This window comes from Semicossyphus pulcher, unplaced genomic scaffold (genome assembly GCF_022749685.1).
Source record: "Semicossyphus pulcher isolate SPU_LCO1_2020_fin unplaced genomic scaffold, fSemPul1.0.p SCAF_15, whole genome shotgun sequence".
Lineage (NCBI taxonomy): Eukaryota > Metazoa > Chordata > Actinopteri > Labriformes > Labridae > Semicossyphus > Semicossyphus pulcher.
The window spans coordinates 3,094,479-3,121,915 of record NW_027211659.1 but is presented as its reverse complement, the minus strand read 5'-3'; the positions used below and the strand labels follow the sequence as shown (position 1 = coordinate 3,121,915).

Below are 27,437 nucleotides of genomic sequence, written 5' to 3'. Positions count from 1 at the left end.
CTGCAAACATATTGTAACCCTAGCCTGCATGTAGCATAATCACTTATGGTATGTATATATCTACACTTTGTAATGAGGGAAGGTATGGAGGCGTTCTGCAGCTGCTCCCTGGGAAAGTTTGGCTGGTAAGGAAGCAGCCAGGCTAGACACAACAGCACCCAATTAGCATGGAGTCCTCAGACAACGAGGAAACCGCACATGTCTGACACATTTCTATAGCCTACTGTACATGTGGCGGGGGAGCTGTATATCTTCCTCTTCCATAGGCTGCCCACCGTTCAGACATGCATACAGAGTAGAGCAGGCAGCTGGTGCATGATTTAGCAAAGGGAATAGAAGGTACTGTGGGATTTTCACACTGAAGAGGCGGTGCCTGGATTTTCTTAAAATATGTTACATATGAATTTTCTGTATAACTCAATTTGCAGATACATGGATTTAACTGGACATAGAAAAGAGGAGATGTTTTAAACTGAAAAACAACTAGCTGTCAGACAAATAGTAATTAGTGTGTTAGTGTGTTATGTATTCATATATATAACACTTAATATCTAAATCGTATTATCTTTATTTACATTAAATTACACATTAGTACAATTTAACTGACATTTTACCTGTGGCCTATCAGATATAAATAAGACGAAATGTTTTGTCCGTTGAATTTGACTGTTTATTTTACAGCAGCGATCCCTTTTGTCTTTTCAGAGCCACCGTAGTGTGACGTCACAATCCAAGATGGCGCTCCCCGGGCGGACAAACTTGAAACATCTCTTCAGCTTCATTCAGAGGTTTAATTCTCCTAAAAGATTACTCTGCGCGGGGACATTTACGGAAAAGAAGGTATGTGTTATAGTGAGGATACTCCTTTAACTGTGATGTTTTGTGTCTCAACTCGAATTAGAAATTCCAGCCTGTTAGCACACAGACGAACCGTTGCTGTATCTGTGTCTTTTTCCACTCTGTGTTCCCTGTTTAACTACTGCAACAAAGGTTAATTTATCTTAAAATGATAGGAATTCAGACTTATTTAAAAGACGAATGAAATGAATGCTGTCAGTGTTTGTCTTTTCCTGAAATCCGAGGCGAGGTCGTCTCGTTTGATAGTGTTTTAATTAACAAACTGTTTCAAGTTAAACCTTTGGAGCAGAAAATACTATTTTTTTGTTGTGGAGCACATAAAATAACATTTGCCCTGATCCAGTGAAGAACTAACATAGTTTATAAACAGTGTTTGAATTTCCAGCAGGCACAGACATAGGCGGAAAGTTTAAAGATGAATAAACTAAGTCTACTCTCTCCTCTAATGCTGCTGAGTTAAAAGAGTATTAAAAACTCGGTGTTTGTCGCCAAATCACACAAACAGGAGTCTTTAAGTTGGATCATATTCTCAACCCATGTGTGTAATACTATTTCTTTTATTACAAATAGTACATCTTAAAGCTTGGTCAGTGTGTCAGTCGATATGAACTTGTGTATATTCATTGTATCTGTGTTTATGTTGGCAGATGAGGACCAAACATGTCAGTTTTTAAAGCCACACAAGTTGAAGGTAGTTTCTAAACAATGTTAGCGTTACATTGTTTGTCCTTCAAACCGAACTGACAAGTTTATATGTCAACAGGACATGCATGTTACAATTCTGTGAAGTCATACACTTCATATACATACACCGGAAGTGCACAAACTTTTAGGCTTCAGTAGACATTTCAGGTGTTTTACCTTCATCTGTGCTCCGCTATAATCAAATTTAACGGTTCCCAAACGTATTTGTTGTGTTTGTATGCATTAAATTCCCAAAATAGACATCAATCAATATATTATGAATCTTTTCTAAAACTCTCATTAATAGCTAGGGTCAATCTTAATCTTTCTTTGAAATGAATTTATCACTTTAGTAATTTGAGAGATCAGCAGATCCTCCACATCACTGATCCACCGATTTCTGCTTCTACTATTAAATGGTTGCAACATAATTACACTCCAGCGCACTGAAATGATATCATTGGTTATTGAAAACAATAAATATTAATTTTATAATCATTATAATTGGTACTTCTTTTTTAAATCTCAAACTAGGATACTTTTTGTCTCAAACTAGTGTATTCCTAACTATTGTCCACTGAACTGTTTTTGCTGTATTAGGAGGCAAATAACATCTGGCAAAAGGGACTACCGATGAAAACTAGCCCTCCGGCTACATTTTGTTCTAATGCTGATTAATGTACATTGTCCCTTTTCTTCAAATAAACTATTAAATGAATTTAATAAAACTGTCAAGTATCCAATTAGGTCACTAATTACTCGGTCAGTTTTCTCAGTCTTTTTTACTCATACTTTGATTTGATATTTACTGATATAAATCAGGATACACTTCATTGTATTTAGGCAAGGTGAAGTTCTTCATCACCTGCTCTTGTTTTTTTTGATTGGTGTTGTTAATGATATGAACAGGTTCCTTTGTGCTCATGCTTTTGGTGTTTGCAGAAGAAGTTTTAGTTTAATAGTCACATAAGAACCAATCTGCTGTGTTGCAGATGTCACTAGTGGTGCATAATCACACATTGCAGAGTGGCTCACTGATGATGTCTTGAAAACATCTGATCAGGTTTGTGCTCAAAAAGCCAATTAGGTGCAGCAAGATTGTCATGAAGCAAATGTTTTCCTGAGTAACAGCTTGCAGATATCAACGCTCGCTGAAAAAACTTGATTGGCTGGAAATGTCATCACATGGGCTGCCTCTCATTTTGCACCTGTACCTTGCTGGGGTGGTATGTTCACACTATTTGCTTTTTTAATTGTGTGGAGGTTAGCAGCAGCAGGATTGAGTTTCTTGTGGACAGGGAGCCAAAATGCAGTTCTTATTGGTATAAAAAGTAATATTTTCAGGGTTAGTTCATTGCTTTCGAGTGAAGTTGTCTCCTCAAACAGTCACTGTTCACTGCACACAGAGAGAATATGTGTCGAATTGCAGCAGGAAGTTTTGGTATTTAGAGCAGCTGCATTTCGTTTGACAGCAGAAAGTGTTTTCAGACACTTTAAACCTCAAAATCAAAGAGTGAAAGTTTCAGTACAGATGAAAGCAAACATGGTTATGCCCAATCCCTGGGGGAAAGGCATTCTGGGAAGTAGAGGAAATCATAAACTTCAGTTGAGCTAAACAAGGCGAGGCGAAAAGCAATGCTGTTCTCCATTAAAAAAGTTACATCACATGAATTTCGTGGATTAATCTATTTAATTTGACTTTAGCTGGCCTATTTTCTACATTACTTCAGCTTTTTAATTAATTAATAACGTCTCCTCAGCTCTGAGAGGCCAATCACTGTTTTAATCCTTTATTCTCGACTGCAGCAGCTTTCATTTGTGACTAAAACCTGTTTCCTCGTCTGTCTGGAGTTTACTCGGTGCACTTTCTTTTCCTAGTCTGCTCTGTGACATCATATCCTCAGTAGCACTCTTGTGTGGAGCTTTTCACTTCAGTGGACTCAAGAAACGCGCCTTCTATAACTCAGCTGAGGGTTTTCTATCATTGCACGGCTGCCTTGGAGGGACGAATGGGGTGTTAAGGCAAACAACGAGTCCCCTGGCACACGTAAGAATAACCTGTGCGTTTCAGTACAACAACCATGCTAATTACTGAGCTGTTCTTGCATTACGCTGCAGTTAAAAACCTCAACCATCTGCCCAAAGCCCTGTTGTCGGTTGATGTACGAGCTGTAATACAGTATATGTGTTCTCCGCCGTCCCGTCTGTGTTTTGTTAAGTCAAAGTCTCTGGAGAGGCCGGAGAGGTGTGCGACAAGAGGGGAGGAAGGAGTGGAAGTGAGGGGGGGCTTCATTACCAGCAATAACATCAGAAATGAAGTGTTGGTTTTCATTTGTTTTAATTTTCTCCAAATGTGGAGGGCTGAGTGCAAACAGCGGCGTGCTCACAATGCCCTGAGGTGTGATGTGCGTCAAACAAGACGCTTGTCGGAGGTTTTTCTGTGCTGGAAAATGTGTTTAAAAAGTCAGTGAACCTCAGCGGACTGACACACAGATGAAGTGTGACCTCTGTCAGATGCTTTGAATTCTGAGAGAGATGTTTGTGAGACTGCTCGGGTTGGCTTTTTCATATTTTATCACACTAAAATGTGCTGTTAATATTTGCTCACATTACCAAATATCTTAATAGCCTGCAGGGAAAACATTTCCACAGTGACTGGGCGGCGACTCCTTGTTTTTAAAGACGATTAAAAAATATTTTTTTGTTTTAACGGGGGCCGTATCTTTTAAATGCATATGCTCATATTTTGCATGGCTTTCATGGCTTTTGGGTGTTTATTGTTCACAGTGAAAAAGTGAAAACTGCAGGATTCTGTGTTTTTCTAGAATTACATTTTTAAAATCTGAAATAGGCCGTTCAGAACAGCTGCAGGTTTCTATATAGAACCTTTCTTTCCCTGAAATCGACCAATCGTCATTCACCTCAGGCTGCCTTCTCGTACGAGCTTGTAGTCAAGATTTCAACTTACCATTCCGATACCTCCCGGCGATTCTGGCTCGTACATACAAGGCTGAATAACTGATCCCAGAGCAGCCATGTTTTCTACAACTTTGGAGTGACAGTGCAGTGCGACCCCATGTGGGGGAGGGGCTATGCTGTCACTCCAATCGTGGCTAATGTCTAACCTTTGAATGTCAAAACGGCTTGTTCGTTTCAGGAGGAAGGAGAGGCTCCGAAAAATAATTCAATTAAAATACGTGCACAATTTTTAAAATGAAACAAGCTTTACCAACGTGAATCAAAAACACAGTAGAATATCGTTATCGTGGGCCACGTATAGCGCATCGTATCATATTGCGAGTTACCCTGAGATCATCATCCTGTTTTATTTCTTCTGTGGCTCTAGAGCTTGACGAGTCTCAGAATACCTAGTGATGTCATCAGGGTTATTATCAGGGACATGAAAATATCAATATTTTTGTCCAATGCCTGACGTTCAGCTAAAAAGATGAAAATTATTATATATTTTTTCTGTTTTGGCTAAAAACTTTAATGACTAAAATGACTCTGGAATCTACTTAACTCTTGACATGTCTTAAACTCGGATATCCAGCATCAGGGCCTGAAGTGGTGTAGTGTAGTGATGTCTGTTCCTCTGCAAAAGCAAGAGATGTACAGCCTTTGGAGTATGGAGGCACGATATTGGATTTTCTGCCGATATCCGAAATGATCCGATACATTAGGCACATGTTTTTCTCCACCTAATTGCAGAGAGCATCAAGTCTCCCCTGTAGTGGAATTGATATCATGCCTACTCTTACTGAAGTGCCCCATTGGCAGATTCTTGGGATGGGCGATTGTAGTGTTGAATGAATGAGATCTGGCCCCTCCTCGCATGACCGATGCTGAGCAGTCATTGCAAATAGCAACCTTGCTATCAGTTTCGGAAACTTACTGCCATACCGCAGACATCTCGCACCCTTCTTCATGCTTGACAGAAGAGGCGCGGTTCACAGTACCTCTCTAAGAGTCTTGAACTGTAACCAATAGAGCATGATTAGGCAAAAAACTATCTTGAATATATCAGTCTAACCAGCTTATTATGTCTCAGTATTTGAAGTGCTGCATGTACGTTAATTTAAACTAAATAAGTGAACTTTGTTGTTTTAGTGTTCGAATAGAAGGGGTATTTTCTACAACCCTGCTGCCCGCACTCACCCCCAGCATCATGTCAGCTGTAAACACAGCGCCCTCCCCTCACCACTGTTATTGACTGATATCAGTCATGTCAGCCGCGGGCTCCAGGAAAGAGGAAGTGACTTCTAATTTGCCTCTGTGTTCTCCTCTGCTCCGAATTCACTTACTCGGGTGTCAGCTAAAACCATTAGAGCGGCTCCTGCACCACATGGGAGAGCCCAGCGAGAGCGAGGAAACATGGCCTCCCCTTTGAGGATGTTCATTAACTGCCCTATTTATTTTCAACTGTCAGAAAAGCCCGCTAATTCTCAGCAGTCCCCTCTGTGTAATTAGGTTTGTCGTAGTTGTTCTCCTGCCAGGGCCCTCACTCAGACGCTTTGCACATTACCCGTTGCTTAAAACTCTCCCATATGTCAACATATCCCTTTTTTAAAAGTTCATATCGAGCTAAGTTGAATTACAGTATCGTCCTGAAGCTGTGCGCCCACAGCGCTGCCTGGGGAATCTCACTAGTTTTCCTGTGTTTGAGTCCATGCCTGATCCAGAGATTTCTGCTGAGTGTCTGACATTTTTAATTAAAACATACCAAGTATCTGGTATCCTGCCACGGAGCTGCACTCAGGTCAGCAGAGGCTTTTCTTTGCAGGGGGAAATTACAGAGTGGAGGTTTGCCTTGAGTGTTACCATAATTACATATTGATAAATTTATGAAGTGTGTGCCGGTTATTTTTTGCTGTGTTGTGACTTTTATGGGTTTTTCAGGTATTATTAGCTTCATGTCAGTCATTTGTTTCCTGCAAGTGACATAAAATTAAACATGTCCATTGTCAACACAGCAGAAGGAAGTGGTATAATAAAACTATTTGAACCAATTTGGAAGGAACCAGTGAATGGAAATAAGTAGCTCTGACATGAATGTGTTTATTTAACAGTGACATATGAAGCTAAGCTCGTCTTTGCTTTTCCAGCTGCACTCAGAAACGCTGTAGACAACCTGGTTCGGTTTAAACAGGCTTGAATCTTGCTGCTTTTTAACTGAGTTGTCCTTTTGTGAGAGAGTTTATAAAACTGCTATAAATAATAGCGCTGTTAACCAGGCCTGATGTGTGTGAATCATTTGACCATATGGGACGAATGTTGGAAGTAAAGCTACAGCACTGAAAGTGTTATAGAAAGACGTCAGCACTTGAAGAGGAAGTACATCAGTGAGACAACAAAAAAGGCTTGGACACAGAAAGCACAGTATCGTCTGCAAAATGGTGATGTAGAAAATCAATGTATCGTCCATAAACACTCAAATAGATACAAGTTACCATTTGTTGTTGTTACTTGTTGAATATTTAAGATATAATTCTTGTCTTGGTCTCTTGATTGTCAAGACGAAGGGTTCTTATTTGTCAGCTGTGATACCTTTCCAGAGGTGTTACAGTCTGATAAATCTGGAAACTGGGTTTCATGGGTATTTCCTGAACTTTAAAGTGGCAATAGACAATTCTTTCCACTGCTAAGTTAGTATTTTAATACCTGTTCTCAACAGTTTCAAAATCTTTCATATTCAAATTTATTCTCGACCTTCAGAAACAATACAATCTTTCCACAAGCTCCATTTAGTAGCTTCCTTAGCAGATAGTGGTTTTTGCAAATGATCTGGATGATCAAATATCTGTTCAATTCCTGGCTGTAGCTTCTCAACTTTAAAGCCAATTTTCAGTAAGTAGTAAAAGAAGTACTTTTTGGATTAATGGTATTAAGTCTCACCATCTTGTGTATTTTTTGGAGCTGTAATGATTAATAAATTAATTGTCTACCTGTAAATTAATCAGCAGCTGGTTTGATAATTAATTGATTCGAGTAAGTTACTTTTACAAAAGAGGAAATTATGATTCCAGCTCACTCACCGTCTTTCATTTGAATCCACTTCGGTTGTGAAATTTCAGGATGTCATCTTTTAGCATTTTTACACTAGTTGGACATACTTACATCATGGAGGCTAATGTAGCGCATTTTTCAATATCAGCTGTGAGTGTTTGTCACTTCCCATAAAAAAGCAAAGTCATTAACCGTTTAGTTTCTAATGAGCCGGATTACAGCTTCCTGTCTTGAGTAGCTCCTCCTGGTTATCTGCCCCCAGGTCACATTGAAGTCTGGTTCCTTCAGAAGCTGCAGCCTGTTAGGGCTGGAGGCTCTGGCTGCCTCCCCCTGCCTGGTTATTTTTGGAGTGCCGTCGGGCCCTGTCTGCGGGGAGTGCTGTTTTTGAAGGGCCTCCAGTCCCATTAATCAGGCGAGGGACCCCACGGCGCGAGCGGGCCCCGAGCCCTGGCCCGCCACACTGCAGCGTTCTGTTCCTGTACCCCCGCTCTCTGCACAGTGTGAAACTCAGAGGAACCTCATCAATCTCACCTGTCCCACACGTCAACCGCAGATTTAATCAAACGCTCCTTTCGGGCCTTCCCCTCTGCTCCCCCTTCGACACACTCTGGGAGGAAAAAAAGAAAAGATCAAGTCTCAACTGGGCTAAAGTCACACTTTCATTCTTATTTATTTTTCTTTAACACATTCCCTCCTTCATCTTTCTTTTTTAATTGTCTTGCTTTATCCACCTATTTATTTCTTCATTTTGTGGCGTGTTTAAATTGACACGCGTTCACGTGTGTGACTGTTTTCTCTGTGGTCATATGCACTTTGTTTCAAGCTGTGGTGTGTTCCCACATCAACTCAACACACACACATGCTTTAAGGGATAAAAGGGGGGTAATACAGTAAACCCCATTTCCTATTTGATACCTGACTGCGGTGCAGCTCTGTTGGTTGCCGGCGTTAACAGCTCCCAAAGTGAGAGAAAGACAGAGATGAAGAAAGATACGTAGGAGTTGGGGGGAAGGTGTGTCAAGGTGCATTTCAGCATGATGCCGGTGCTAATGGGGTGCGTGGGGCGCTTAGGACAGAGGAGGAACACTGGATCCTGTATGTCTGACGCCCAGCTGGATAGTGGTGAAAATCCTCCATGTGTTGGCCCATCCCGGGGCAGCCAAGGTCGGACCAGGACCTCTTCCCCGGCCGACAAAGAGCTGATGGTAATTCACAGCGGGGCAGGCGGCGACGCTCCCAGAGGCGGTTTTGAGATGTGTTGAAATTGGCGCGGTGAAATGGTGGTGACCGTCGGCCCCCGCTCATCAGCCCCTTGGTGAGAGAGATGTCAGTGGGCCACTCCAGGACTCCCAGGCTCTGATATGATGTATGAGCCCCGAAAAGCAGCCCAGAACACATCAGAGGAGAGAAATTGACTGTTTCGCAAGTTCTAGCTCAACCAAACCGAAGCAATGCTGTGATTAATAACATCGACTGGAGCAAGGCTGTAAGGCTGGACGTCCTGGAAGCTGCAACTGTTCGTTTGTATATAAAGAATCCTCAAACACCTTGAGTCCAACCGTGTCTTTTATTGACACCAACTGGGAGATTAAAGTCAAATGAGCAAAAACATTGAACTGCTGAATGAAGGGAATAAGGAGAAACTATGAGCACTGTGAGATCAAGTTTAGGGGCCAAATGAATGGAAGTTTTGTTTGAGTAAAAACCCTGCTTGACCTTATTTATAGAAGAAATTCTTCCTGTCAGAATATGAGCATCTGATGGAAACTTCAGACCAAAGATTGTATGTAAGAAAAGAACAGAGCCACGATGTATAAGCCACGGGTTTGTGCTTCAAAGTTTGGCCGTTAACACAAAGCAATCATACTCGGAGAGGATGGGTATGCATCTCTGTGCCCCTAACCTAGTTGAGGGGTTGCACACATTCTTGTGTTGGGATGTAATTTCTTGGTATCTTGCACTCACTTGAATGATAAATGCAACACCTGTCCTTCAACTCTTGCAATGAAGTGGTTCCAGACTTTGGATGGAACTTGGTAATGTTGTTTCCATGATATCCTGGATCTAGATTTCTCTGGATTTTGGGAGAACCAGTGTTGATTACAAAAGAAGAAGACAGTCTATTTATTCTCAAATGACGTGAATCTTCTGCAGCAATACAGCGGTAGAGATGCTGCGTAGAATTTTTGGATATGCTGTCTGATAGTTTTTCCTCCACCAGTGTTGATCTTTGACGCGAGCTGATGGACATCTTCACAGTTTAACTGTTGTTGATGTAGGCAAAGACTACGACACGTGTGGACATTCGTACGTCTGTGTTTGTACATGACCTCCATCCCTGTGGAGATTACCACACACATACACGCACAGACAAATGAACACATATTCCCGGAAAGGTACCGCAAGTGTGAAAACATGGCCTTTTAGTGTATATAACCTTTTAGCTGTTGGCGTTAATGTCACACACACATGGTGTGTAATGCATTTAGCATATGGCAGACGCAGACGAAGAAAGCTTTCGTCAGTTCGGCCACACTGTAACACAACTGCCCCGTGCCTGTCAGTGTAAAATATGAGGAAAGAACAACCAGCGTTTCCCGCGTCTGCTACGTGTCATCAACAGGAGTCTTTGAGACAGAGGTGGAAAGAGAAGGAAGTGAGGAGACGATGGACAAAGGCAGATTGGGCTTTACTCCTCTATTTAACTGTAATTGGAACAGGGCAGTATTGAGCTTAATTCATATTCCATGGTGAGAAGGCGATCTGACTTTGTGGACTCCCAGGCTGCTAGAATGCCATGGGTAGTGGACAGACTTTTGCCATGTCTGAATGTCTGTGAACACAACTCGACCTCTATTTTAAATGAGTCCATCCAAAGCAACACTTGAGGCTTACAAAACTCAGATGAAATGGTCAAACTTGGCAGTGCTGATAAACTTCTTCTCAGTGTACTGTAAGCTGTATTTAAGAGTTTGGGACCCGGATTGTTTTTTCCTGTTGGGAACAAATAAGCAAAGACCAAGCATCTCTCAATGTCGCAGGAGGTCACCACCACCAGCTGGAGTGTAAAGTGGTCTGGTAGGTCCAGATACATCAAGTAACTACACCGCTCTAGTGTGTCCACACTGGGACACACTAGAGTGGTTTAAACCTCAAGCCACAACCTCATCAGTGATGTCGCAGCAGGGGTCCATCATCAGCTTTCGAAGGCAAAACACTTACTCTGACATCACGAAAAGGGGTGTGGCTAAAACCACAACTAAGTTGAAATATTTGAACCCACAGAGAACAGTCAGTCAACAGGTCTCTACTCTAAAAATAAACAACTCACAGGTTTGATATACTGGTCGTCCCATGCCAAAGTATGCTGGATGATAATATTTTATTACTCTACACTCTGCAGTGGATGTAGTATTCATTACAGACATTAATTGCTTTACAACATTTGCTGTCTCCTCTGTCATCAAGCAGTAGTTGATTTAGGTCCTTGTATAACCTTCCAGGAACTATAGAGGCACATGTTTAAAGACACCTTCCTCTGACCAACAGCAACACGTAGGTGTCTGGTGAAGCAGCGTTATGCGTGATGGTGTGATTGGCCAGTGGCTAGTTAGCCGTGGCGTTGACTCTCATTTGACACTCGATTGGCTCAAATGACACCATTACCATGCCTGCATGGCTAATGGCTTCCCCTGGGGGCCGAAGTAGAGGGGGAACATGCGTTTGGCGTGTCAGCTCGAGGTGAGAACACACATGAGCCAGACTCGGGGCCCCGTCCGCACCCAAATCAATCCTGACACCTCTTAAGAGGCTCTCAGCATCAATGGCACTCCAGTGCAATTACCCCGTCGGTAATGACATAAGCACCCAGTTCCTTCCTGCCTCTCTCTTGCGGGGCAGCGACTAGCTCCCTCAGGCCAGTAGATGGAGGCTTTGTGGACCACGCTGGCCTCAGAACAGTTGTTATTTGATCCCTCACGGCCAAGAGATGGGGAAGCTCTCGACCACACTGCTGTGAGAGCAGCTGTTATCTGATCTCGGAGGCCGTGCCGAGCCTGTCCCTCAGTCGGATTGAATGTGATGTTGCTCGGCTAGCTGTCAAGATAACCGATTTCTCAGCAGTGACTGAAGAGGATATCCTCTGAAAGCTTCAGGTTTTATTGATTAGTTATGATAACCTTCAGGAGTGCAGCCGGGGAACATATGATCGCCAGTCAGATCTGAGGTGATAACAGAGAGATCCCATGGGTTTGTGGGGGAACGTTTAGAAAGGCCTCCTCTGTCCAGCTGGTGCTGTTTACAACCCATCAACACATCTCGCTAGGAGCTAAAACAAACTTAACCTCATCCCAGTTAAGGGTCATTTTTCTTAGAAAGTGATTAAACCTTAGTTACCATGTCAACCTCAAGATTGACTGTTCTGTTGTTTGTGCACTTTTGTGTTTACTGTTTGCTCTTTTCACACTATTTATAGACTTTTGCCATAAGATTTTAAGAGCTCAAGACTACTAACATCTCATTGTAAACTAGTAAAACATTTTGAAAACATGGTTAAAGCCAACACTAAGGGTCAATGAAACTAGTCGGTGAAAAACTGATCCTTTGATGTATCAAAATCTCAAATTGGCAAGATCCATTTAGATCCCATGAAGAAGTGCAATCTCCTCATTCATTTCAGCAAGGCCATTGTGTTTGCACAAAGAGCTAGTGCAAGGATGGTGATTTAATTGATCAATTGGGCACTTTGGTCAAGACTGAAACATCCCATTTGTTGGATGTGTTAGCATAGAACTTAAAGACATTGTGCCCAAAATAAAGTAACATCAGGTGAAATTTGTCTGATACTTTTGTTTACAACCAAATACATATATATTGTGATCTTTTAAGCATGCTATTGTTAGCATTAAACCCAAGCACAGCTGTGCCTGTGTACAGTCTGTTAAAGCTGTTAGCTGTGAATTTGCTTGGGAAATCTTCACCTGATATTGTACAAAACCTTCTGGATTGGGTTTAACTTTCTGAATGGTACGTGTCTGTGAAGGTTCTCAGTCATCCAGGTCATGGTAATTTGAAGCTTAATCCAAAAGGCAACTGGACTTGGTTGAAGTTCTTGAAGACGTTTCATCTCTCATGCGAAAGGCTTCTTCAGTAGCCTCTGTGTTTGCTTAGCAACCCATCAACACCAGTGGGTACTAACGACTCTCAGTGATACTGGGTTCACAGCTCAGGCTAACGACTCACCCCTGATTACACATCTATTAGCATACTAGCGACCAACAGAGGCTTATATTTCTAGCTCTGTCCACCAGTCAGTCAGAACTGAAGAAGCCTTTCGAATGAGAGGTGAAACCTTCAAGAACTTCAACCAAGTCCAGTTACCTTTTGGATTAAGCTTAGAATTCTGAATGGTACATTTAGCGACACACTTGCAAACATCTGAACATGTTTTTGTAGGTTAGGGTTGGTGCTGACCCTCCTGTTTTTCTGTATTTTGTAGTCCCCCTGTATGATTCTAACCCTGCACATGTTATCCATACCACATACCTCCCCACCTCAACAAGGACATGATCCCTCGCCACCTTCTCACCTGTGAGGTAGAGCACCCGGCCAAGCCACAGCACCGCACCTCTGCCGGGAACAGAGCCCCGGCCTCAACACTTTGTCTTTTTAACTGCCCAACAAAAACACCAAGCTCCAGTGTGCGCCTTTGTATTTTCTCGCCCCGTTTCAGCCCAAATGTACTGTGTAATGGCTTTGGTGAAGAAGGCTGAGATTTTGGATGCCATTGCGGTTTTATGTCTCATGACAGGTACCGTTCTGCTTGCCCTCTAATTGTGTCATGTGGTGCTCGGTGCCACAAGCAGTGGTTAAGACTTTCTTCCAGCAGGGCCATTTGAGAGCCAAAGTTCTGCAGAGTGGGCCGATGCCAGGAGAAATGAGGCGGTGTGTGTCAGCCAGGCTCTGCAGAAACACAATGTTTATCCAAAGAATAAAACACAACAAGCAATTTCCCTTTTTTAAGAGAAGATGAAGACCTCGCTGCTATCCTAGCTCCAGTTGTAATGTTGGCAATATGCTGGGCTGTATGCTGCGTGGTATATTTGATCTACTTCAGTGGTTCTGCCTTCCACTCCGCTTTCAGTATCCTTCCCCGTGTGGTAACACGGGCCTTGAAGTCGGCTGGACGGATGTTAATGGTTATTGTTGGCTGCTGAGGTGATGCATTCTTTATGTTGGATGTGTTTGGGAGAGAACAGAGGTGCTAGCCATGGAGTTAGCATCACGGTTATACAAGCATGACGGCTGCTGGCCTCCAACCTGCCAAGAGTTTAACACTGACACTTAAGTCTCTGCAGGCTTCTCTCCAGTTGTGACTTTCTCACCTTTTCACCTTCATCCTCTCTCTCGCCAAACACTCGTTTTTCTTCTGGTCTTCTCTTTTTTTCTTGAACTCTTCTGTTCTTTTCTCTCTACTCTTTTCCATTTCCAAGCTTTTTTCTTATAACCGTATCCTTATTACTGCATTAACTTTGAGGCATTGATTTTATTGGAACTACTAATTTAGGCACATTATTATTTTAAGAAGCACTGGTACAACAAAGGATTGAATAAGGTTTCTTCCCAGAATCAGCTTCTGCCAACTTCCATCTTTAATTTACTAAGTGGAAACATATCTACCCTGAACATAATCCCCTTCTTCTCCAGGAGCCTCCTGGAGGTGGGCGCGTGTTCTCAGGGATCCAGCCAACTGGGGTGCCCCACTTGGGCAACTACCTGGGTGCCTTGGAAAATTGGGTGGCTCTGCAGAACCAGTATCCCTCAGTGATATACAGCATCGTGGACCTGCACTCCATCACCCAGCCTCAGGAGCCGGCCCAACTCAGGAGCAACATACTGGACATGGCAGCCAGCCTGCTGGCCTGTGGCATCGACCCGGAGAGGGCGATTCTCTTCCAGCAGTCTCAGGTGGGCAGGAGCTGGGGGGTGGAAGGATGTCTTATATGTTCCTTACAGTGGCCCTGGTTCCCCTGACCTAAAGCCACTGGGAATTTCCCATTGGATTATTGCAGAAAATTACCTATGAGAAACAAAACTTTATAATACCTACATTTTTCAACAGCTTAACAAATGAACACCACTCATATAATTCTTAAAACGTGGTGCAGACCCCCAGCGAAGAGTTTATGTCAGGCTATAAATGAACTACATCACAGATGCTTAACACCAAAGTCAGCACCACTAAGCTGCTAACTTTTTTGATGTAATGACGTTTCATTTCCCGGACAACGTTTGTATCCCCTCTAACGGCGTTGACCCACTGCACGCGACCAATTCTCCTACACTCGCGTCCTTCCATTCACTAAATTCACTAAAAAACCCCAATTCCATACATGGTTCATACGGGACTTGAACCGGCCACCCTCCGGTTCCCAAGCCAAGTCCCAACAACTGAGCTTCTGTCTAAAGGAAAACCCATTTACTTTAAAACAAGGGAACTGGAAGTGCAAAAAATGCCAACTGATGCCTGGGCTTAGGACTTATTTTCACCATTTTGAAGTCGCATCTGATATATGCGTATTTATTGTCCAAATTATAATCATTTCCCATGCTTGTTAGTTTAAATGTCCTCACTCTGCGACGCTCTTGGAGTCCACCATTGGTATGTAAAGAGTGTAAGGTCCTTCTTTGAAAAAAGGCAAATGTAAACGAATAAGATAAAATAACGATGTCACACTCAAGAGGAGAAAAGCACTAGTGAAGTACTCTTTCCTGAGATCCTCTTTATTACTTATATTCAGCTCATGTTTGCACATTTATTTCCCAGTTTTAATGTCGTTAATAAACAACAAATTTGCTATGAAAGTGTTACTCACTTTGACAAATAAGATACACTTCATTACACTGGGTTAAATTGCTGCAAATATTTTAAATTAATATTTTTATGTAAACTTTGAAGTTTTTTTTCAATAACTTCCATGTCATGTGACAGGGTCCTCAAATCTCATTACATTAGATTATATTGCTTTTTATATTTTATGTTAATATTTGTAGAAAAAAAATGTTTTTAAAAACTACACTATACATATACAGTGTATATATACACACATAATTAATTTATGTACAGTACCAGTCAAAAGTTTGGACACACTTTCCCATTCACTTGTATGAGAAAATGTGTCCAAACTTTTGACTGGTATATATACAGTATATAAATATATACAGCCTACATATATATATATTGGTATTAGTCAAAATGAATGAGTAAGTACCACAATAATAATTTTTGTGTTACTGCTAATTCTTTGGGATGAGTTACGTCAATTTTGTTTGAGGATTGAGTTCAGTTAACTTCTTTTATTAAGATCGACTGTTTCACAGTGCAGTCTCTCTCCTAGTTTTTAATTTAGACGGTCGGCCATCTTTGTCTGTTTATTTTACTGCTGTCGACTCTGTTCTGTTTACCTGCTGACACGCTGGTCGGCCCACAAACCGCTTATTTGATTTCTCCTGATTCTTATCTCCACCGTGCGCTCTGCAAATTCACAGGGGCTATAAAAACATACGCAACTGTAAAACCACTATTACGTCTTTGGCTCCTGCCACATGAAGGAACTGAGCACGAGGAGGAGGAGGAGGAGGAGGAGGAGGAGGAGGAGGAGAAGATCTCAGATATTCTTGAAGATTTCTCTAAAGTCACAGTGAGGATTAAGAGAGAGATCAGAACAGCGTTTGGTTCTCACTTGTTACTACATGTATGTGCGTTTTTCTTTCTTACACACAAGTTTAGAAGTTTACGTGTGTGTGAGAGAGTTCAGCCCATCTGTGTTCTCTGCCAACCCCCCTCCTCTACACACTCACTCACTCACAGTCCTATTTTTATTCCCGTTTAGCTTCATGCCACATAACTTGGCAGCGAGGCGACCCTCCTGTTGAACACGCCTGCTCCACATGTAAAAATACTACGACTGCTCAAAGAAAATACTCGACTTCATTGAAAAAAAAAAGGGCAGATCTGGTGACGAGCTGAAGTCTGATGTATCAAAAAGAAAGTAAATGAATCTGCAGATCTGAAAATCCTCCTGGTTTTTCGGACGTATCGTGGAAAGAGGTGGATTTTCTCTGCAGGAGCTTTATGATAACTCTCTATCAGTGTTTGAACTGTAACATTATCGTATCTCTTGCCATGCCGTGTGAATTACTTCCTTGTTCTTCCCAAGCTTTTAAATATCAGAATTATATCCCCTCCAAACCACATCCATCCCTCTCCGCACTGTCATCGACATCTGCCCCATCTCTTGTCTGTCTGCAGAGTGTAATGAACACCGGCCCCCTACGTGTTCGCCTGAAATCCAGCTTTATGTCCCTGCTGTCTGCTGTCGACGTCACGCTGCCCAGAATGCTTTTCAAGCAACAAGAGAAAATAAAAAGGGGATGGTAATATAGCCAGCGTCCATAAACTTTAATTTGCTGAGCAGAAGGATATTTCCTGCATCCTCACACACACATTTCACTCCATGAAAGCGGATATGTCGGAGTGAATTTACTGCTGCCAGATGCACGAGCTACACTACATTAAGAGTCATCTATGCTTCACAACAACATGAAGTCATTTGACCAAATGGGAAACAGTTTTGTGACTAATGTAATTCAATAAACAAATGACCTTACTCACACTAAAACCAAACTTGAAGTATAAACATGCTCGTGCTTGGATTATTCCTTCTAAAAAAACACAGTTTCAAACTATTCCAATATCTATTTTTGTGTGCAATATGTCCACAAAAGGACATACCAGTACAATGCGAGCCAAACTTCCTTGCAAAGATATATTTATTTAAACATAAATATGCCTTTAAAAAAAATCAACATACCTATACCTGTCTCTTAAACTGGTGAGAATCTCTCTCTCTCTCCGGCCGGGCTGGGATTTTAATTCCCCGCCGTCATTAACACACACCACACGGTTGTTGTATTAGCTCGTTTCACCTCGACTAAAGTTAATTATTAACGTATCTTTGTACAAAGTGAAGTTGTGATGCATTCAAAGATGCAGTGTGCAAGAGGAGACAATTCGGTTATATATTCAAATTTAGAATATTCATTGACAGCCCTAAAATATACATATTTATGCCAGCAGTAAAAGATGATGGTGTCTGAACTTTAGGGATATATATTTATTTAGTATAGTTTCCTGTTAAATTCTTTCATTGTTGTGTATTTTATTGTTGGCCATTTATGTTTTGGAAATGCACTTTGTAACCTTAGATTTGATAAGTGCTCTTATTATTATTACATGTTTTTTAGCTGATATGACTTTCTCCAGATGTTGAGCATCAGTGATTTAAATTAAGAACCCCGAATGCAACCATCACTGGTTTTATTGTATTTATTGTTTCATGTCTCCAAAATCAATTATTTGTAAAAGAGAGCCGTTTTTAATGAATTGGTTTACAAAGAAATTAAAACAAATTTAAATCCATATTACTTAATTTTTCTTTTCAATGTACAAAATTATATAAACTTTTTAGGTACTAAAAATACAACATATCAGCACAGTATTAATTTTAAATCCACATTAGGAAATGTATTTTATCATCCTGAGTCTCTTCTGATGGTAAACACAGGTGTGAACAGGTGCTCCTGTCTCTTTAAGAAGTGGAGGACACACTTAGAGAAGCAAAGGCAGTTCTCTTCTCTGCCACATGAAGGCGTTAGACAGTCACCCTGCTCCTCCTCCACAGCTGTCCCATAGCAGGCCTCTCATCCGTTTATCTGTTTGTTTAATGTGTTGGCTTAATTGATTTTCTTCTTTCATCTCTTCTCTGTGGTTACGAGCATTCATCTTTGTATCTGGACTACATTAAGAACACAGACACAGGGGATACATGTGTTTGTGTATAGATATGCATGTATATACGTCCGTTTTATAGATGTGTTTTATTGCTTTCCCTATTGTATTTTTTTATCCTGCTCCACCCAGCCGCAGACTAACAATTACAGGAATGCACAGCCCAGCACACGTGAAGAATAGAACCGTTAGAGAACGCAAATTACAAACTACTGCAGCAAAAACAGCCACTTTTCTGCAGACTTACAGTCAGCAGCAAACAGTGCAAAGTTAGTCTTTTGGTTTCGAGTTTCAGTAACTCACACATTTACATTTTAAAGGCTCAAGATTTAACTGATGAGCCTGAATATGTGTCGATGCTTCCGAGTCGATCACACTGAGCGTAGGTGTGGCAGGTTAGAGATTAGGAAAGATAGACTGAGGGCACATAGGGAAGACGTACTACTGCAGAGATGTATTGTTACATATGTATATGTGTTGTGTCAGTGACGGTGGATGTGTCCCCTCCTCTCCCTCTCCACCCTGCAGGTGTCCGAGCACGCTGAGCTCTCCTGGATCCTCGGCTGTCTGACCAGCATGCCCCGCCTCCGACACCTGCCGCAGTGGAAGGTCAGACTTTACACTCAGTGATCAGAAGTCCTTTGAGAGCATTTAAAGACTTTATGGGATGTGTGACACTTCTCTTGTCTTCTTTTAACAAACCCCTATTGACCGTTTAGATGTGGCTCATAATACCGCATTGATGCTTTTAAGATGTTGATGTTTAAACGTTTTTTTTTAAGTGTAGAAATTGTTTTAAGTTTCGGCGTAGTAGGTTAAAAAAACTACAATTGTTCATTATTCTTCTTTGGTGTACTTTTACTTTTATTTTAAAACCACATGAATCACCAAAAATAATTATTAAGAAAAGAGTCACATCTGCTAATGTATAAAACAATACGTCAAATAAATATTTATTAGTACAGAGCTGAAAGACAAATGTTAAAGCACGAAACAATTTTGTGGATACAATGTTAAAAATGATCCATTTTCTAAGCAAAACTTTTCTTCATTAATTGATTTTTGTGGGAAATTCTGTATTTATTGTTAAATCCTGTTAAATCCCACAACCAGCATGCTTTAAATATGAAATAAAAAGTGATCATTAATTTATGGATTTTATAGAAGAATTTATGTAAATGACAGCAACAATTTGTAAACATTATAATTATTACTACCGTTGTTTTATTTACTGGTATGTCTTTATGTGTTAGATGGAAGAAGTGAGGTGTGAGAGATCGACCTGTTCGCAGCATTTATTCTACTTCAGCTGAAGCGCTTCATTCTTAAACCTCACACCACAAATATGGAAGCAGTTTTTTTTATTTCTTATTTAATTTTTATTTATTTTGCCCATTTCTGCCTTTTGTTGAGAGAGAGAGAGAGGACGGTGGATAGTGTCAGAACGAGGGGAAGTAAACATGTAAACAGTTTACTTCCTCCCTGTTTTGATTACATGAGTACGTATCTCACTCCTCTTCACTGGAGTCAACGTTCCTGCTCGTCGCTTTTAGATCATCAGCCCCAGTCAGAGATCACTGACTGAAGTCTCAGAGACGTACAGAGGACGGTGGAGACTTTGAATGGACTGATGAGAAATCAAGTTGAATCTAACCCTCGACATCCAGTCACTCGCTCAGTGGTCGGATCTGTTGTCTACTAAATATACATCTCTGGAAAAAATTCAGAGACCAATCTAAATGTTCCTTAAATCAGCATCTCTCTCTGAAGGCAACATTGGTACGTAAATTGTAATAAGTAAGTAAGTCAGAAATTTACAAGAAAATAAAACATATTTTCTGACATGGAAAAGCTCCAAATTTGTGGGGAAAAAACTTCACCATCAGCCTTTAGAGCTTATTAAAACCTAGCCTATGTCCAATCTAAGAAGAAGAAGGCTCCATATCTCCTTCTTGTTATTGATTATTATCATATGTCCTCTCTCACACTCTCACTGGTTCAGAATCACGCTGATTTAACACCCAGCTCCAGTTTAACAGATGCACATTAAAATAATTCCTTGTCCCCACTTCCTCTGAATGCAGGCGTTCATCCAGCCTCCCTGTCGTCTGTTTTATCATTTTGTTTCTCTGCCCACCTGCCAGACTTTTCAAATGTAAATAATTACTGTTATTTTCCCCCGGCCGCATGCCGTTTTAATGCATGTCGAGACCGAGTGAGCGAGCCAGCGGTTCCCCGTTGCTTCATAGAAAACACCTTTTGTTTACCCGACACATGAGTTGATCTCAAACGTGGTGGAAAATGTCACGTGAACTCACCCGTGCCCCGTCGATGGCTCGTGCGAGTGTAAATGGCTCTTTCAGGAGGAGTAAAAAAGTCACCCCTTTCAGCTTTCAGTTCTTCTATCACAACTTCCATATTTTTTTCCCCCCTACAGATGAAGAGCAAACAAAAGGCTGAAGGCAGCGTCGGTCTCTTCACGTATCCTGTCCTCCAGGCTGCAGATATTCTCCTCTACAAGTGAGACCTCAGGATGTTGTGTGTTTGTAGCTCCCATGTTTCCTGTGTTCAGTTTCTTGAGCTGCTCAGTCTTTTACAACATTTCTCTGGCTGTTGCTTCCCTGTATAATCTCATTATTATGATCATCACTCGGGTTAATCCATCGATCCATCAATAACCGACTGGTTTATTGTTTTTCAACAGAAGCTTATTAAACAGTTGTTCCTAATTATTAATACATCTCTCTTCTCGAGGAATGAGACACACACTGCGCTTTCTATGCGTCTGTATTTGCCGTATTTTGCTTCTGGCACAGAAAAATAGTCGATACGTCCTTAAACAAAGCATGGCGTTAGAACAACAGACATGTGTGACCAACCTGTTCATACGCAGGTTTTTGTCTTATCTTCTGTATTTGGATGCCAAACCGTCTCTCTCTGAGCTCGTGTAAGAAGCTGCAGCAGGGTCGTCAGTTTCTGTAAGATGTCAGTGAGGTTGTAAAACTATATTACAACAAGATCTGGGTCTGAAAAGGAAGAAACTATCCTTTAACTACTAATTTTGCTCTGCTTGAAATACATTTCTGTCACTGCTAGTATGTATAATCTGGTAGGACACCTTACCTGAAAACATGAACCATTTCAATCATAAAACAATCAAGTAACAAAGTGCTGCTTCATAAGCCATAATAATGCTGCAGTAATTAAATTCAATACGAGTAATAAGAGAGAAGCAAAAGGATCTGGGGGCTCTGTGGGGAAAAGCCTTATGGCTTAGACTAGTGTGACTGCACAATAATCCATTTTGAAGGGTCAAAGTTCACCCACATAAAAAAAGTTATTTCTGTCCATGCAGATAGTTTTGATTTCATTGGTTCAGGTTTTGAGATCTGTCTCTTAAGGTTCTTCCTCCGCCAAAATAAAAGACATTCTGTTTGTTTTTCTCACAAACAATTCTGTAATCCTACAGCAACCTCTTTTAGAAACACCTGTGTGCAAAAAGTGTTTTCTATCATTCAGAAAAAAGGACGCTATTCCTACCGAGCTGCTCACATAGCTAATTAATATTCTGCTAAAATTCCCTTTTAACAGGGCGCTGATTTAGCTCACTGGGTGAGCAGACACCCCAAATACAGAGGCAACAGTCCTCGACGCAACGGCCACAGGTTCGACTCCCATCTCCCTTTGCTGCATGTCGCCCCAACTCTCCTCTCCATATATTCCCTGTCCCTCTTCAGCTGTCCTAACAATAAAGACAAAAAATCCCCCCCAAAAATAATCTTTAAACTCCCTTTAACATGCAGCCATAAATCCTGTGATTATTATTCGTTTTCAGTGACTCCTGCAACAGCATGAAATCTCATTCTTCCTTTTGACAAAGAAGCAAAAAACGAAGAGACAGATCTCTCAAAACCTGGACGAAAAAAACTTTCTCCACAGGTAGCTTTTGTCTATGTTCCATATAAAGCTGCTGCTGCTGCGTTTGTATCTTTGCATATAAGTGATCACATCAGTCAGTGGTTGGATAATGGTAGCAAGGTGAAAATAAACAGTTAAGCCACATATTTAAAAGAAAAAAGAATAAATTATCTCTTCGTCTGTTTCTTTTTAAACCATCAAACACCCAAAGTTTAATTTCCTGTGAAAAAAGGACGACGTAGCTCATCTTCAATGCTCTCTGGGTTTTATTAAACATTAAATTAATGGGTCGCTTCCTTCAGACTGACAGTTGCAAAGTTTCTGAACCCACGCTGAAGACTCAGCTCCAAGTGTCTCCAATTTATCCCCACATCTTGCTGTGTGTTTTATCTCCTGTGCTGTCAGTGTGCTCGGTTGTTGAGGAAGAGCTCATGTCGTGTTCTTCTCTCAGGTCCACTCACGTCCCCGTCGGAGAGGATCAGGTCCAGCACTTGGAGCTGGCTCAGGATCTCGCTCGCATCTTCAACTACCGCTACGGAGATCTGTTCCCTGAACCCGCCGCCCTGCTCAGTAAGAAAACATGCACACGTTTACAGGCCTGGCGGCACACACACACACACACACACACACACACGGTTTCTGCAGATATTGTTTTTTCAAGGCTAGCTGCAGATGATAAAAAATGTCTCCTGTAATTAATTATAAGTGCAACAATTTAGCAGCTTCCCTTTGTTATTTTCATGCACAACATTTGTGGATGTTTTTAGATTAAACGGTTTAACAGTAAATACTTGTGGCCCCTTAAACTCCTTTGAAACACACACACGAAAGAAATTCCTTCAGTATCAGCTGCTGCTTAAATGAGACTTCCCCGCCTGGATGCATTTACACTGAAGATGGAGTTATTTTATGTTTCAGAGGGGCGAAAGCTTGGTGCAGTTTAGCTGTTAGCTGTAAAGTGCCTTTGTGATTTTTTAAAAACCATTTCTGTAGAAAATTGAGGCTTTTAAACTTTATTTTTTAGAATATTTTTTTTGGCTTTTTTATGCTTTTATTGTGAAGGAGAGGACAGTGGATCGTGTCACAGACAGGCGAAGAGAGAGTGGGAAAGACACACAGCAATGGGCCGAGGGTGGGAGTCGAACCCGGCACCATTTCTACCAGATTTAACAGAAAATCATCTTAGCTTTGTAGGTTTCTATAAAGTGTCTGTGTCTCAAAAGTAAGTGCTTTGCTAGAATGCAGGAAAGGTACGTTTATTTATAAAGCACCATTCATGCATAGAGCAATTTAAAGTGCTTTACACAGTTGAAAACACTTTAAAAGACAGACTAAAAAATATAGTAAAATCGCTCCGGTCAGAACAATGCAACAGTATTTAGAATTCCCAGAATCCTTTTCTCTCGGGTCCCAGACTCCTTCGGCTGCAATGTTCAATTTAGAAATAGAAGAACACACTAACTTGATTTTAGAAAATACCTGAACAAGTTAATTTGCATTCTAAACGCGGCAACTTATACTTAATGTACTGAGAGATTTTTTATTTGTTACAGTATTTGAGGTCTTCAAAATATGACACTCTTGGTATCTGTCTAGTGTCGGTTTTGTTCGTGCAAGGCTCAAAGGTCAAGTTAGCAGTAATATAAAGGCAACATCTAATTAGGACTGTAGTGTAATTGAACGATTATTTTTTGGCTTTTTGTACCTTAATGTTAGACGTAGAGGACGGTGGATAGTGTCAGACACAGAGGACGAGAGAGTGAAGGGCACGCAGCAAAGGGCAGAGGGTGGGAGTCGAGCCCGGGGCCGCCGCATCGAGCACCGTAGCGTCTGTATCAGGGACGCAGGATGTAACCACTGAGCTAAATCAGCGCCCCAGAAATATTTAACTTTTTATGAGTTTTGGACGTGCAGATAATTGAACACATCGTTAACAGAGCAAAATGGTAGCTATTTTATTTGATTGATTAGAGCACTGTGGTTGTTTGACCGACCCATCGCCACCGAAGCAGACTGTTTGAAGCGATGGGCGACTAACCAAGCCGCCATATTTGATGAGCTGGGATTGAGGCATGTAAAACATACGTCTCCTTATATTCAAATGTAGAAATGCAAAATGTTATACTTTAAGGGGAAATTCGTTCATATCAGACGCTCAATAAAGATTTAACATATGACATGACATTAATACTTTTATTTTGAAATGCTCGCTCTGTTCTCCAGCGTGTATTTGGTTTTACACACACATGGTCAACATGTTCCTCTTTCCAGTGTCCCCCTCGTTGATAATCAGCATCATAAAAGCAGAAGATGGAGTCAGTCATGTGTGCAGCACAGCTTTGATTAAAGAAATATCTTCTTCCTCTCCTATCAGAATAATAGAGTGATAATAGATCTGGGGGATGTCCTCGAGATGACTTCAGGGAGGGGTTTTCGTCTTTGTGTGGGTGTGTGCGGAGTTCACTAGTCTTCGGTGCTGACTGGTGGATCCTCGTTTCTTGTCTTTGGCAAAGCAGAGTTGCCAGTCACCGCCGTCCCTTTGAAACGGAACCAAAGGCTTTTTTAAATTTGCCTGAAGTAAGACATCTCCCGGGTGATAAACAGGACGTGGGCCGTAGCTTGTGGGAAGATGTGAATGACGAGAGGGGGAGAGGAAAAGAGTTGGATCTGGCAAGATGGCGGGAGGATGGGGTTTATTAATCAGACAGGAAAGGAAATCCAGGCTCCTGCTGTCTGCTCATCACTTCACACTGAGATACGTCTGCTTCACACTGGCTCGTTTTTACACACACACACACACACACCGGACACACACACCAGTCGGCTGTAATGAAACTGAAACTCTTTATTCATCCCTGCACAAAGACTCAGACTGCACATTTCACTCCGGCTGATATAAACTAGATTGTAACCCTGACTAGTCGGTCATTCACATCTGAATACGAAGAATTGATCATAATTGAATACTAATACTAAGTTTACCAGCTTAAATCCATCACTGTATTTAAAGGAAAACGTCACTATTTTTAAAGTTTACAGAGTCAAACCAGAACTTTATTTCAGATGGTTACACAGAAAATTAAAGGAGAAATTTACAAAATATTGATTCATTTTCAGGGGTTTTTATCAGATTTACAGGAGCTACATTCTTATTTTGAAACATTTTATTTCAGAGTTGATAAAAATGATTGTTTCCTTCACTTACCGTACACTCTCAGGTAATCTCTACATAGAAATGTAGAATCTGTAGGCAGGGACGTGGATTTTAGGGATGGCAAGTGTTCTGGTTTCCTTTATTAATAATATTGACCAATCGCGTATCAGCAGGCTGTGTCGTGTGCAGGACAAACGATCCGTGTGGAGAGCAAAAGCAGGCGGAACGTAATGCGCCGTAATGGCTTCTTATAAATCTCTATAAACAGACATCTGCATGCTAACTGCTAACAATCTGTTCTACATCTAAAATTCAACTTGAGATAAATTCCCTGACACGGTGTCACGAAAGCCGTTCAGATTTCCCGACGTCCTCGAATGCATCAGAAATGATCAAGTCCACCTCCGTTCAACGAACGAGCATTTTAAAGGTTTTCTTCTCTTCCTGAGGACAGACCTTTGACTTGTCACTAACCTGCATCATGATTATCATGACTTAAAAGCCGTTAATTAAAGTCAATCACAAGAAAATCTGAGGAAGTCTTGACTGGAAGTCGTTTATCGCTCACTGCTGGCTACACGCCCGACATATTCACCGTTTATCCTCAGAGGCTACATCGTCGCCAGACTGTAGCCGATCCAAGATTGCCTGTGAGGCAATATACAGGCTGCGCTGATCGTGTGCAGGTTTCTGAAGCCACAGACGCCACTAGAGAGGAAGATTTGCAGACACTGCTACATAGTTAATAAATGTAACAAAGACAAGTTTTTCCAGTCTCATCAAGAGTTAACTTATGATGCTTGGAGGACTTTTGCACGGTGTAAACTTGTTCACTGCTTGACGTCTTATCTTAGAATAAATATAATTGATTGATTAAATATCTTGTTTTCACTCATCACTGATGGGTTTCTCTGTCTGATTTCCTCCTCAGGCTCTACACGAAAGGTCAAATCTCTGCGTGACCCTTCTGCTAAAATGTCCAAATCCGACCCCCAAAAGATGGCGACGATAACCATCACAGACTCTCCTGATGACATCGCCCTCAAGTTTCGCCGCGCCGTCACCGACTTCACCTCCGAGGTCACCTTTGACCCGGAGACGCGGCCCGGCGTGTCCAACCTGGTGACGATCCACGCTGCCATGGCCATGATCGGCGTGGAGGAGGCGGTGTCGCAGGCCAGAGGGCTGGACACGGCGGCGTATAAGATGGTGGTAACCGAGGCTGTGATCCAGAGGTTGACGCCCATCAGAGAGGAAATCGAGAGGCTGAGGAAGGACCGGGCTCACCTGGAGGGAGTGCTGGCTCAGGGGACACGCAGAGCTCGGGAACTGGCTGCTCCGGTCCTCAGAGAGGTCCGACAGAGAGTGGGATTCTGCTGAGAGGAAGCTGCTGCTGAGATCTAATTTTATTCCACTGACTGTTTACGTCTCTAGAAATCTTTAAGATGATCAGAAATGTGTTGAATGTGGGAAAGACTCAACTGCAGAGACGACCTCTTATTTTGCCTTCTGCTTTTGTCTCGTTGGAATGAAAGAGGAGGCTGTGTTTTTTCATACAGTGGGAACAACCAAGAACTATAGAAGACATTATTGTGTGTTAATCTGCCTTTGAGTTTTGGCTGAATGTTTCCCTAAATACCACCAAAGCTGTTCTTTATTTGAGTTTTCTAACATCATGTCCCTCATGTTCACAGTCCTCACTCAGACTGCTGCTATGCCATTCAAATAATGACAACTTCCAAAAGCACCTATAAAAATGATCCGAGTCAAAAAGGTAACATTTACTTATTAAATTATACTTGTTTGGTTTGAAATTTAAGTTTAATTTATGACTGTTTACACTTGTTTTTCCTTGGCGATGACAGCATAAGCGGGCCGCGCTAATAAGAAGTGTAAATGAGCACCAAGGCGCGTGAGGATCCAATCGCTCAGAGCGCTGGTTGAGGTGATCTGAGACACTTTGGACAA

General features: G+C 41.5%; 1 protein-coding gene across 2 annotated transcripts; it reads left to right on the top strand.

Annotated features, from left to right (window-relative positions):
- Positions 1-735: 735 nt before the first annotated feature.
- wars2 (tryptophanyl tRNA synthetase 2, mitochondrial) lies at positions 736-27,229 on the top strand. Of its 2 annotated transcripts, XM_069663655.1 has the most exons (7): positions 736-846; positions 3,688-3,691; positions 14,267-14,514; positions 18,926-19,006; positions 20,835-20,917; positions 22,767-22,885; positions 26,401-27,229. In XM_069663655.1, the coding sequence occupies exons 1-7, from the start codon at positions 736-738 to the stop codon at positions 26,847-26,849; spliced, it is 1,095 nt and encodes a 364-aa protein (XP_069519756.1). In that variant the 3' UTR covers positions 26,850-27,229. The 2 variants fall into 2 exon arrangements, with proteins under 2 accessions (XP_069519756.1, XP_069519755.1); XM_069663654.1 differs by lacking the exon at positions 3,688-3,691 and having other exon boundaries at positions 736-840; positions 14,254-14,514.
- The last annotated feature ends 208 nt before the right edge of the window (positions 27,230-27,437 follow it).

Coding starts and splice junctions, on each gene's coding strand:
- wars2 (XM_069663654.1), top strand. CDS start 736: ATGGCGCTCCCCGGGCGGACAAACTTGAAACATCTCTTCAGCTTCATT. Junction 841..14,253: donor GGACATTTACGGAAAAGAAG/GTATGTGTTATA, acceptor CTTCTTCTCCAG/GAGCCTCCTGGAGGTGGGCG. Junction 22,886..26,400: donor TGAACCCGCCGCCCTGCTCA/GTAAGAAAACAT, acceptor TTTCCTCCTCAG/GCTCTACACGAAAGGTCAAA.